This window comes from Panthera uncia (assembly GCF_023721935.1).
Source record: "Panthera uncia isolate 11264 chromosome C1 unlocalized genomic scaffold, Puncia_PCG_1.0 HiC_scaffold_3, whole genome shotgun sequence".
Classification (NCBI taxonomy): Eukaryota; Metazoa; Chordata; class Mammalia; order Carnivora; family Felidae; genus Panthera; species Panthera uncia.
Window position 1 is genome coordinate 73,900,445 of NW_026057584.1, and position 14,288 is coordinate 73,914,732.

A 14,288-nucleotide genomic window follows, 5' to 3' on the forward strand; every position below is an offset into this window, starting at 1 on the left:
GGGGGGGTGGTGGTGGGGGGGCAATCTAAAATAGCTGAAAGAAACAACAACAAAGTAGAAACAAAGACAAACCAGTAGATTTCTGACTTGTTACATTTCCTCCTAGAATATATCTAGCTATCTCTTCTCAGGACAAAGATCCTTACTAAACAAACAAGCCTGTAACAGGATATTATCTCCCCTCATCAATGCTAACTTCTTATTGAGCATTTAGAGTAGGCTTAGCGTTGTCAAAGCACTTGATATGTACTTTTCATTTCATTTCATCTCACAAAGACCCATAACATCAGTTATAATTATTCTCACCATACAGATAAGAAAAACAAAAAACAAAACAAACAAAAAAAGAACCTGAAAAAGTTTAACTAGCCCAAAGCAAACATTTTATAAATGGTAGAACATCAGAACCCAGTTCTTCCCGATTATAAAGTTCATATTCTTACCCACTAAATGTACCCACCATCTTTCGACTTTTGACAGTCTTCATGCCCTTTTTCTTCTCTCATCCCATTATCTTTTTAACTGTCACAAAAACAGGTATACTGGCTCCTCCCAGTATAGACACGCAATATTTGTGTTACAGTGTATGGAAGGTCTTTAAATATTCAAGATACCATGGAATTTCTCTTACTGTCTCTATCAAAATACAATCAGCACTCTGTACCAAGAATTCATGGAATTTACAATAGAATTAGACAGCTGTTGCAGAGCACTCATTACTGAACTTAAAGATGGCTAAAGAGAGTAGCCTAGTTGTGGTTCTCATGCACCGTGAGGTGCAAGGCCAAGACCCAAGGGCAGAGTTTTCAGAATCCACTCTTCTTTACCCAGATCAGCTTTAGGAATGGCTTAGCCCCTTTCTTCTCCACTCTACACATCAAGGAGATGACCTCATGTACCAGTTCAACAGCTGCCAAATGATATAGACTATGAGGGAGTGAATGCTTACCTGGTCTTTCTGCACTTACTTTCATAAACCAGTTAAATTATTCCTGGATAATGGAAGAGTAAGTGGGGGGTGGGGGGGGGTGGAGGTTCCTGGGTGGCTCAGTTGATTAAGTGTCTGACTCTTGGTTTTGGCTCAGGTCATGATCTCAAGGTTCATGGGATCACATCGAGCCACCATATTGAGCCCCCCATTGGGCTCTGCACTAACAGTGCGGAGTCTGCTTGGGATTCTCTCTCTCCCATTCTCTCTGCCCCTTCCTCTCTCTCTCTCTCTCTCTCTCTCTCTCTCTCTCTCAATGATCTCATGATTCATGGTATCACATTGAGCCACCGTATTGAGCCCCCCATTGGGCTCTGCACTAACAGTGCGGAGTCTGCTTGGGATTCTCTCTCTCCCATTCTCTCTGTCCCTTCTCCATGCTCTCTCTCTCTCAAAATAATAAATAAACTTAACAACAACAACAACAACAACAAAAATGCTTTAAGAAGATTAAGTGCAATTTTACTTCTACCATGACTTGGGATCAGGTGTTACCTCCTTCATCTAATTCCCAGCTATTGAAAAGTTGACTGTAGATAGTCTTTCAAACATCAAGACAATGGAAAAACTGGGTATCCACGTGCAGAAGGATTATCGCTCAAAATGGATCTAAGATCTATACATAAAAGCTAGAAAGATACAGCATTTAGAAAAATATATATATACAGGTCTACATGACAGGGAGCTTGGCAATGATTTCTTGTATATGATCCCAAAGGCACAGGCTAAAAAAGAAAATAAAAGACAGAGATAAAACAGATTTCTCAAAATTAAAAACTTTTGTGCATCAAAAGACATTATCAACAGAATGAAAGGGTAACCCATGTAATAGGAAAAAAAAAAATTTGTAAATTCTATCTCTGTCAAGGTGTTAGTAATCAGAATATATAAGAACTCTTGAAACTCAATAACTAAAAAAGACAATGTGATGAAATCTGGGCAAAGGATTTTCAAACATATTTCTCCAAAGATCTCCAACTGGCCAATGAACACATAAAATGATGCTCAACATCACCAACCACTAGAAATGCAAATGAAAACCACAAGGAGACACAGCTTCACGTCCATGGGGATGGCTATTGTAACCAATCACAAAAAACAGAAAATAACAAATGTTGGGCGAGAATTGTGGGAGAAAGTGGGATAGCCTTGGGCATTGCCGACGAGAAGGTTAAGATGCTGCAGTCAACTAAGAGTAAGTGCATGGCATTTCCTCAAAAAGTTCAACATAGAATCACCACATGATCTAGCAATTATAATTCTGGGTACATACATACCCCAGGGAACTGAAAGCAGGGAAAATTTGTACACCTCCACGTTCATAGCAGCATCATTCATAATTATCGAAATATGGAAGTAACCCAAGTGACCACTAATAGATGAATGGATAAATAACATGTGGTCTAGGGGCACCTGGGAGGCTCAGCTGGTTAAGTGTCCAACTTCAGTTCAGGTCATGATCTTATGGTTCATGAGTTCGAGCCCCACATCAGAAACTGCTGTCAGCACAGAGCCCACTTCAGAAACTCTATCCCCCTCTCTCTCTGCCCCAACCCCATTTGTGCACCCACTCTCTCTCTCCCTCTCTCAAAAGTAAGTAAGCATTTAAAAAATGCTAATAACATGTGGTCTAGACACACAATGCAATATTATTAGGCTTTAAAAAGTAAGGAAATCCTGACACATGCTACCTTGAAGACATGCTAAGTATAATAAGTCATTCACAAAAGAACAAATATTGTATGGTTCCATTCATATGACATACCTAGAGTAGTTAAACTCATACAGACAGTAAGTAGAATGGTGATTAGCAGGGGGTGGGGAGGTGGTATATGGGGAGTGAATGTTTAATGGGTACAGAGTTAGGGAGGATAAAAAAGTTCTGGAGATTGATGATGGTGATAACTGCACAAAAAGATGCATATATTTAATGCCACAGAACTGTATACTTAAAAATGGTCAAACTGATAAATTTTGTAATATATATATATATATTTAATCATAATTTTTAAAAAAAATCAAGACAAAAGGAAAAATTGACAAACTTCAAGTCTCAGAAGATTAAGACAGAATTTTACATATAATACAGAAGTCTCAGGACCCCTACAGCCCATGCCATCCCCAGCCTTAGTTCAAATTAAAATCTCTCATTCAGGGGAGCACATTTTTATGAGCACGGGACAGTGTGATTTTAGATCCCACTCAATGCTTGGTAGCGTGCCCTTGTACAGTGAACCTCCTGTATTTATACACAGCACTACCTGAAAAGTATTTAGAAAATATCCAGCAGACTCTTTATGTAAAGAGCTACAAAAACTCCTTGAAATGATTGGAATAGTCTAATTATTACTTTATTATTATTATTATTGTTTACAAAGTGCCTAACCAAGTACCGGAGAAAGACCCTAAAAACAAGTTCTACTGAGCGGCAACTGGGTGGCTCAGTCAGTTAAGCGTCCAGCTTCGGCTCAGGTCATGATCTCACAGTCCATGAGTTCAAGCCCCCCATCAGGCTCTGTGCTGACAGCTCGGAGCCTAGAGCCTGCTTTGGATTCTGTGTCTCCCTTTCTCTCTCTGCCCCTCCTCTCTCTCTCTCTCTCTCAAGAATAAACATTAAAAAAATTAAAAACAAGTTATACTGAATGATAGATAATCCCTCCATCTTTATCTCAAATGGAAAAAACAGATTTCTGGTAAAGACAAATTCAACTAGGTAAATTTGGCATGATTTAATACAGCTCCTTGAGGGCCACACTCTTTTTTTTTTTATTATTTCATTTTTTTTTATTTTTTGAGGGTCACAATCTTAACACGACTATAATCTGAAAGAAGAGGCACCCGTACACGTCTACAGTGGTGGTTAATCAAATCCATATCTAAACATGGGATGCGAAAAAAAGAAGAAACATCATACACTGATGCAGAAAGCCCAAGGCTTCCAGTCTTGTTAACTGGAGACCTAAGGGAGTCTGAATGCTGGGATTCCATTTCTAAACCTGCTCCTCTGATATGTGTAATTTCTTCATTAGGTTTAATCCTGATGGCTTCCATGGAAGGAGGGTTAATTCTTGCTTCACGCAATTCCACAAAAGTCTTGTGTAACCTCAACACAAATCATGCAATGTTTTAATCTTTACAAAAACCCTAACTAGGAAATTACCGCTATTTTCCATTAGAGTTCAAATAGCCCTCTGAGTCAAAAATAAACCTTAGCCAACCACATACAACGTCACTGTGGTCACCACAAAGTCTGCAGCGTGTGTCTGTGAAATTCCTTAGGTAGCCACACTGATCAGGAATTTGGCTCCAACTTTTAAAGTCCTCTGACTGGTTTTAAAATTATTTGATGGAAAATGAGACTCTCTAGAGTAAATCTGTAACATATGCAAATCTTCTTTGTGCAAATGCTTTACCTTTTCTTTTTCTTTTTTCTTTGCCTTTTCTGGTGTATCAGCCAGAAAAACACATCTGTAAAATTGCATTGTTGAAAACAAAAAGGCCAAACTAAAATATCCAAGGTTTTCATTCATAGAGGAATATTAAATAAAACAATGTGTATACTGACATCATTTTTAATCCTTACTCTTGATGTTGATACTCAAAAAAAGAAAATACTACCAAAAGAGTTCATAATGTGTTAGGAAACTTAATTTACTTTATATCTTAGCGTTCAGCTTTTTAACCTCAGACTTATATCAGATAAAATTGGGATTAAATTGATTTAAAAAGATTTTTTTTAATGTTTATTTTTGAAGGAGAGAGAGAGACAGAGGGAGAGTGGGGGAGGGGCAGAGAGAGAGGGAGACACAGAATCGAAAGCAGGCTCCAGGCTCTGAGTTGTCAGCACAGAGCCTGACGCGAGGCTCAAACCCACAAACCTTGAGATCATGACCCAAGCCGAAGTCAGATGCTTAACTGATTGAGCCACCTAGGCGCCCCAGGATTAAGTTTATTTTAAAAGATACATGTAAGATAAATAATCAAATTTTAAATCATATTTAAAATATGAATCAGTCTTTATGGTCTGCAGGATTTTTACAGTATTAGACCAGAGAGTGGTTGGATCAGGCTGTCTATCAGTTTTCTCCCAAGCTTTTTATTTTACTTTTTTTTAAATTTTTGTAATGTTTATTTAGTTTTGAGAGAGGGAGGGAAAAGTGGGGAGGGGCAGAGAGAGAGGGAGACACAGAATCCGAAGCAGGCTCCAGGCTCCAAGCCATCAGCACAGAGCCCACCGTGGGGCTCGAACCCACAAACTGTGAGATCATGGCGTGAACCAAAGTCAGATGTTCAACTGACTAAGCCACCCAGGTGCCCCAAGTTTTCTCCCAAACTTAAGATTTAATGATTTTTGTGGATTATGCAAAATGCTATTTCCTGCTGAAGGATAAAGTGGTTGTACCTCTCCACCACTGGAATTAAGTAATGACTGGTCAGGGACATCGGTATAATCTATGTCCATAGGGCAGAGCATAGTTAAACACACAAAACATGAATTCTAACCTCTTGTATAAAAGACAGCAACCAACTGAACTAACATATTTCTCTCCTTATCACCTATTCACCCACAGTGGAAACCTTGCACTTTGTTAAACAAACCCTAATTAAAGTTGTCTGATGAAAGAGATTCACAAGCAGTAGACAGAATAGAGAATCGTTAAGATACCTTTTAATTCTGCCTGAAACTGCTACAGCCATATTGTAACCATAGAGGAAACAACCGCAGGATAAAGCCAACTTGGAGGGTGGGAAGGTGAAGAGAAATAAGGGCCCTGTGCCTTAGACATCGCAGAATCACTGAGTTCATCACCTCTTGAGCCTTCTTACTGCTGGAGGTTTTTTGGGTTTTGTTTTTTTTTTAACAAGATAATAAATTTATTTTATATAACAAAAAAATACAGACTCAGCAACTCTCTTAAATCGAGTATTTCCTTCTCTAAAAGTATATATAAATACCTCTAGATTCTGTACAGCAGCACTGTTCCTTAGACTTTCTGCAGTGCTGGAAAGGTCCTCTATCCACAAGGTCCAATTCGCTAGCCACCAGCTGCATGAGGCTATTAAGCACCTGAAATGTGGCTCGTGTGACTGAGGAACTGAATTTCAAATTTTATTTAATTTTAACTAATTAAAAATGAAATTTCCACATGATATGCATATGCACAGGCTATGCCATTACACAAGGCAGCTCTAGAATAAAAATCCCCTAGTAATAAGTAGATCTCAGCCTGGTCCTGGAGATCATCAAGCTGGGGACCTTCCACAGGGCCACCTTGCCCACAACTCTAATTGAGCATCCTTTCGGTGAAATTTGACTGCATTTCCTTGGCTCAGGAGAATACAATCTGCTATAATAGTGTGCTTTCCCCGCAAATACTTTACTGTCCCAACATGTTCCACATTTATCCTTTCAGAGTATCCTTCTCTCCTACTCATTTCATGAGTTAATGGGAAATGAAAAATATTTTTACTAAATTAAGCATTCCTACCCTCAAGTTCTTACCCAGAAATCCTTTCTGTCATTCAGGTTGCAGCCAAGAGTAAGTAGTGGATATCACCCTACTTTAAATTCTCCAAGGTATGATACATGAAGAAGATAACTCAAACCAAGGCCTTTATGCATCAGAGCTCAAAAATTCATCTTGATTTTTTTTGGTTCTCCTACTACCAGGATAGCTGAACCATATTTCATTACTGTTTCATTTTTCCCACCAGGTTGAAAGTCTTCAGCAATGTCAATTCTAATATTTCCCAGCACCCCAAATACTCCATCAAGTATGGGTCACGTATAGTGATCAATAAATATGAAGCGGCACATTAAAACATTCTGAACTTCTCATGTCAAGCAAGAACAGGTGACGTTACAAAAATCAAAAGAAATAATGTATTTGGGCCTCGGAGCCAATATCCCAGGCTGTAAGTAAAGTACCTAATGACTATATATTTAAACAATCGGGTAGTCTCTTTTAACATAAATGAGTGCTTTAATAAAACAAGATGACAGGAAACAACACTACTGTTAAAGTTGGGAAAAGTCCTCATTAAACACCACTCGTTAGACCGATTCACCCAGATGGCACTCGGTTGATTTTTTAAGTGCCAAATGCCCAGATGTTACAAAACCCACGTACCTCCACGGTGTATAAAAGTACTTGGCACTATTTTCAAAAAAGGTGTTGTCAAAATAAAATAGTCCTTTTACCATTGTGTTTGAGAATTATTTTTATTGCAATCCCAATGCAGGTTTTAGCATGTATAATATATAAAGAGTAAACTCTCAATAATAAAGTTAAATAGGCATTTTTCACAGCTGGCTGAAACGACTAAGTGCTGTGTAATTGTTTCAAATTATAATGAATATTTTTACTCTTAAAACCTTGGCAAGACAAGGGTTTGTTTTAAAAATTAATAGACAATGAAGCCCACAGGATGTGACCATTAAGAGCTAAATGTGTGGTTTTGCTTCACGTGAGTTATTTAGCCACACGTTCTGGGGCGTTCTTTCTCATGTTTGCCGCTTTCCAAAAGAATCAATAAAAAGCATGTGAAAATATCTAAATGAACACAGGGGAAATAGTGTCAGAAATCAATACGTCTCTACCAGCATGTTTAACCTGCTGAAATGAAGTGTTAATCACAGAAATAAGATACCATATTACATTTATAAACTAATGAAACTAGAAAAAGCAAAGCGTGTGACACTATAATTAAACAGCTGGAAGACGTCCAAGCCTGTGTAAGTTGATAACCCTGGTACAATCTCTGGCAGTGAAAAGGCAGGTCTGCAGCGAGTTGATACGGCCAGCTTGGTTGTTAATTGAATAACCGGCAATCTATAAACACTACTAATTGCGTGTGTGGGAACCTGTGTACAACTAAAGACGCTGCCTGAAGGAGCACTCCAGAAAGCCTGCGTGAATAAAGCGCTCGGCAAATCTTCTGTCTCGCTCGATCCCTTTGAGTCAGAGCTTGGTTCCCCCACTGCATCCTTCTGATTAACCTCTACACGGCAGACTTAATGATATATTTTTCAAAAGATCGTTTTTCTTCCTAACCCCGCTAGGCACCGCACAACTGTCAATGCCCCATTTCAGAAAAGAACAAACAAGTCATCTAGAAAATTCAGCCTGTGAATGGAAAGCTTTCGAAATCGTAAAAGAAGACATGGTCTTATTCCCAACAGGCAAAATGCTTTTCAGAATTGTTGCGACGCGTTTTGCAGAAATGTGGCAGCTGCTGAGAACAGCACGGAGTGTTAAGATTTGACACTTTCTTTTCCCCCCCTTCCTTAAGGATATAGCCATTTGGGGAGGCTCGGAAACCGTTGTCAGAATTTTACTTATTCATCCATTTAATAAATCCTTTTAAGCTGATTATGTCAACCCTGGTGACTGCAAAACATTTCACAACTATGGCTCTAGGATCTAAACAAACTTTTTATTTTTTAGGTCTGTAGAGAAGACCGCTTGGCCCAAGGGATTAGTTATGAGATATGACACCCCTTCCAGCTTAACATTCAGATCCAAATAAGGCCAGTCTAGAGCAAAGGTCATTATCATTCTGCAAGTGTCTAGCAGCTTCCAGAAAATGAATTGAGAGACTTAATCCACTCCCTGGTGGATATAATACCACATCATAAAACCCGGGACTACCAGCGAGAGTTCTGTGCGGTACTTAGCAGTGCAAGTATTACAGCTGGACTGACTTGGCCTCATCGTGGCTCCAACACGAACAAACTGGGGGCTAGGAAGCCTCAAGTCATGGGGCCTCGGTTTCTGCGTCTGTAAAATAGGAACTGGGGCCTCGGTTTCTGCGTCTGTAAAATAGGAACTGCAGGGTACATCTCGTAATGTCGTCATGAGGAACCAAAGAAAAAATGAGGGCGACGTGCTCAGTAGAGTGTCTTGCATGTAGAAAAGTGCTCAGGAATTGTAGGGTTTTAAAAAATAAAGCATGCATTACCCATTACAGACAAACGGAGAGATCAAAATACGTGCACAGCACCAGCCTGTGGCCAAATAACTGGGTAGTGTCTGAAGCTGAGTTTCTCTCTTCCATTTCATCAGGATGGAAGAGACATCGAATTGCACCAGAATTCCTTGGAAAAAATAACAAACTTGAACGTCTCCACTTTAAGACACAGACATATATTAGCAAACTGCGTTCTATCCAGACTGAGGGTAACGCCTCACATATGAGACCTTCGGTCAACTAGAAACAAAGATGAAAACAAACTATAAGGAATCATTACGAATTAATTGTTTTAAAAAGAATAAGTTGGTAAGTCAGAAAGGTGTGATAGATGGTGTGCACAGGGAAATAAATGCAGTATGTGAAACGGCTGTCACCTTTGCTTTCACACCAGATATTTGCTGCTTAGAGAATTTTTAATCTCAAGAGTCCCCAGGCAGCTAGAAGAAAAGGCCGGATGTACACCGTTTAGATATTAATTTCAGCCACTTTTACCAAAAATCACAATTGGCAAAAAAAACCCCTCTTTGTTACTTTTACCAAGTAACCTAACAAAAGGCATGCTAAGTGACAAGAAGTTACAGACCCACCAAGCCCCGGCAGGTATTGCTAAGTCCTCTGTCCATTCACAGAAGAAAGTGGGGGGTGGAGGGGGTACACGATTCAGTCTCTGCTACAGCCCAAAGGCTCATTTCACTGGTGGAAATCCTCACCTACAACACGGGCACAGTGGCCTTTTGGAACCTGCACCTGTTCCCAGTATATCCAGCCTCACAGCACATATAAGCAGCTAGATTTCTCATCTTACTGCATTTGAACTTTAAGAAGCTGGAAACTGTCAACAAAGAGCTCTCTGCTCTTGAATTAATTTTATTTCTTGCTCCAACAATCCAAACTTCCTGCTCTTAGGGCCCAATATCAATCCACTTTTAGCTAATATGGTACTCAGGTGAATGCAAAATGTAGCAGGATTCGTTAACAATAATCATTTATACATTAAAATACAATCATATCCAGAGGCACCTGGATGGCTCAGTCAGTTAAGCGTCTTGACTTCGGCTCAGGTCAAGATCTTATGGTTTGTGAATTAGAGCCCCACCTTGGGCTCTGTGCTGACAGTTCAGAGCCTGGAGCCTGCCTCAGATTCTGTGTTTCCCTCTCTCTCTGCTCCTACCCCGCTCATGCTCTGTCTCTGTCTTTCAAAAATGAATAAACGTTAAAAAAAAAAATACAATCATATCCAGATGAAAGTCCTCCTAGATTTCAAAAGAAAGTATCTAGCTAAAATTACATTGCATTTTGAATACTTGAATATGGATATTAAATAAGGCATGACCGTTTCCCAAATAACTGTGTGCGTGTATATGAGTGTGTGAGAATACAGACATTAGTCACACAAATCTCAGTTATGAGTGTGTATTATACCTGTACCATTATTGTAGATCCCAGAGACGTCACTCAAAATTAAAATGTATCCATTACTTGAAATCAGAAGAAACTACCTCTATACAATATGGATCATTCAATTAAACCAGGAGAGTCCCCTGAACAATTTTTTTTTTTTTTAAGGAAGTTTGCTTGTTTATAAATGTGTGATCACATGATGATAAAAAATCCCTTGGGGAAAAAGGATTCATGGACTTTAGTGAGTCACATCAAGAAATAAATTGTGGCTTTGTATGTCCTCCACTGAAGCCAACATTATAGAAGATTCCTGACACAAAAAGATGAAGACTATATATTTTTCAAAATCTAAAAATTTCTACCTTAATATAAAAAGATTTTCAAACTGCTACCAGCATCAAAAACCCTGAAAACACCTATTACTAATTTATTTCATTTCAACTCCGTATTGAGGGGCATACCAGATAGACAACAAGCTTTGTGGCTGAATAAAGAATCCTTACCCTCAAGGAGCTGCAAGTGAGAATACACCTTAGACTCCTGCCTATATATAACATTGTGATATACTAGACCACCGTTCTACTAAAGTTTGGTGGTTTCCAAAGGGGAAATAGTATTTTGTCAAAATGAGAAGGTGGGGGAAAGGGCATCCCAGAGCAAGGTTTCATCCTAAACAAAGCATGAGGTTGAAAAGTGCACGAACTGATTTGGAGGCGATAAGACCACAGAAGGCACAAAGGTGGAGTACTGAATAGAAACCTGCAAAGACAAGTTGTGGAGAGCCTTAGAGATAGTTTAGAGCCAAGCCAGATAGCTTAGAATTTCTCTGAAAGTCAATGAGGAACATCCAAGGGATGTTTTTGAGCAGGGAAGTGATGGTGAGAATGGTGTTTCAGGAAGAGGGTGCTGATGGAAGGGTGAGACAGGGTGGGAACGGGGACCTGACCTTGGGAAGCCAGTTAGAAGGCCAGGGCAGCTGCTTGAGTGAGAAATGACATAGGCGTGACCAGGACAATGAAGTGAGAGGGGATTTACAGGGTACTGCAGAGTGAGCACAGATAGGAACTGGACTGAATGTGCAAAGAGAAGGATCCCCGAAGATGAGAGGGGCGCCTGGGTGGCTCAGTCCGTTAAGTGTCCAACTCTTGATTTTGGCTAAGGTCATGATCTCACGGTTGGTGAGTTGAGGCCCTGCATTGGGCTCTGTGCTGACAGGGTGGAGCCTGCTTGGGATTCTCTCTCTCCTCTCTCTCTGCCTCTCCCTTGCTCTCTCTCTCAAAATAAATAAGCATTTAAAATAAATTAAGACTATTAAAAAAAAAAAAAAAAAAAGAAGGCCAGCATGCTATTTCTGGCTTGGGTGACTGGATGATAAGGCTATTAACTGAGATAGGAAATAGAGAAGGACAATGTTAGGAAACTTCAGGAACTAGCTGGGATAAAACATATTCATTATATATATGCAGTGGAGAAAATACTATTAACATCCAAACTAAAAGTAAGTATGCCCTGGTTAGCATGAAAAAGAAGTTAACTTTGGCTCTTTCAATTAAAAAAAAAAAGCATACTGGGGCATCTGGGTGGCTCAGTCAGTTAATCTTCCAAATTCTCCTCAGGTCGTGATCCCACGGTCTGTGAGTTCGAGCCCTGCATCGGGCTCTGTGCTGACAGCTCAGAGCCTGGAGCCTGCTTTGGATTCTTGTGTCTCCCTCTCTCTCTCTGCCCCTCCCCTGCTCACATCTGTCTCTCTCTCTCTCAAAAATAAATACACATTTAAAAAAATTAAAAAATAAATTAAAAAAAAAAAAGCATACCTATCCTACTTAGTTAAATCCACTGTCAACACTACTTTTCATATAGAAATGCTCAAGAAGCTCTCAGATTATATAGCTCTATCCTCTCATTTTTTGATTAATTATTTCCTAAGGATATCCTGTATCTGTAAATCAGATCTTCCTGAACTCTAGAAATTAAACTGCAATGCAAACATGTCATGCTCTTCTCAGAGAGCACAAGTGTTTAGAGCTCACGTATGGCTTGTGTACAGCCATTAGAGATGGTCAGAAAATGACTGCGTGAGGTTCGTGTGGATGTAGAAAGCAGGGGGGGGACCAAGAAGCTGCTTCGCATTGTGGTATAATTTAGTCCCCATAAACCTTCCAGAAGAAGTGGTCAGTACAGAAGAGTCAGGTGTGAGGAGGACTCAGACCTTAGATGTGGCAGTTACCAGTAAGAGCTGGGATGGGCCGGGAGATAGAAAAGAAGGAAAACAAACTCAAAGGAATGCATAAGTTACCTTCAACATCACAACTCAGGTAGTTACGCACTTCGTTCAAAATGAAATTGATATCTTCTTCCGAAGGGATGGGATGGTGTGTAATATCCGTTGGAGTGTCGGTAGTGCCGGCTATTGTCATCTTTTGCCAGGGTAAGAAGAAAATTACTCGCCCATCGCTGGTTGCTGGGTCAAGCAGTCCCATGCTCTCTGGGCTGATGTAAAAAGAAGGGTTACAGATTTCTGAAATTAGCAGAAGTTTAATCCTTAATCTGCAGTCTAAAAAACTACTTTATTCACTAATTCTCATAGAAGCAAACAAGAAACACATGAACTATTACTTTAACTGCCGATGCTCTAGCCTAGAAATTCCTAAAAGAAAAAGAAAATAATATTGGTAACAGAAAAAGAAGGGAGCATGTATGATATTAAAACTCACAGCTCAACCAGCCCTCTCCATCTCAACAACGCAAGGTTAATTAAGAAAGTGGACTTCACTTTCCAATTGTTTGGGTTTTTATATTCTTTGGACCATTCACATCAGATAATGTCAGCAGGGATAAGTGTCTATAATTCCTTTTGTGATGGTGAATTAAGGATTGCTCTTCAACCTTTTTTCAAGTCAATGAAAAGTATTTTCCTTGGACATTTGACATTTGACACATCTTTCAGTGGAAGGTCTCAGAAGTACATGAGAAAAGTGAAGGCTCTAAGTTTCTAGCAACTAAAATGTGATCAGAAAAGTTCTTTACTTCTTTGTACCTAGATGAACTTACACCACTTCACCAAATATGAAATTTCTTACTTTACTTCAATTTTATAGAAATCTCAAGAAGTGCATCAATGAGAAAAGGGCTGGGTTTTCTACTATTACATAAATAACAGTGAATGAGGGCAAGGTCAAAAAAGGGAGAGGAATATCTTAGCAATGACAGTCTTTAAACAGACATAAGAGGCTAATGTATTATGCTATTAAATCAAGGTTCGAAGATGCCTCTTTTGACAGATTACATAAAATCTTCCCAAATATGAGTCAATAATTTTCACTAACACATACTTAATATTTTAAAACCAAATTATAAAACACACCAGAAATAATAAGCAACTAGAAATATTAACAAAACCTGTCCAGTTGTCTCATTAAATCAGAAACTATTGTTTTCATGCATTCATGAACCATTCAAAGAAATTTGGAGAAGTTGAAAAAGGGGCGGGATGATCTTAAAGTGTCATGTTCAAACAGTTAGGCCCTACCAATCTTCAGAGAGCTGTTTCAGTCTGACTGAATTCTCATAGCAAGCCAATGTTAAAGACATTTTCAGCTTCTATTAATGAAATTTCTTAAATAGAAAACACAATTCCATTTGGTTTAAATAAATTTCAAGAAGTCCCTCCTATACCCGTAAATTTAAAAAAAGTGTAAACTTTTTATGTTTATCATTCCTCTGAAAAAACTTAAAAAAAAAAAAAAAAACTCATATTGATTCAATTGTATAAGGGTGAGGGCCTAACAAGTGCTTAAAAGTAAACAACAATAATTTATTTCATGAAAAAGAAATCTAGGGATACCTGGCTGGCTCAGTGGGTAGAGCACGTGACTCTTGATCTTGGGGTCTTTAGTTAAACCTCATGTTGGGCATACAACTTGTT

General features: G+C 39.0%; 1 protein-coding gene across 4 annotated transcripts in view; it reads right to left on the reverse strand.

Annotated features, from left to right (window-relative positions):
• The window catches only part of GPD2 (glycerol-3-phosphate dehydrogenase 2), a 232,884-nt gene that overhangs the window by 16,744 nt on the left and 201,852 nt on the right, over positions 1-14,288 (reverse strand). For all 4 annotated transcript variants that reach the window (XM_049615622.1, XM_049615624.1, XM_049615623.1 and 1 more), the window contains one exon: positions 12,660-12,853. In XM_049615622.1, coding sequence (XP_049471579.1) covers positions 12,660-12,853 — 194 coding nt within the window. The remainder of the gene's footprint in view (positions 1-12,659; positions 12,854-14,288) is intronic.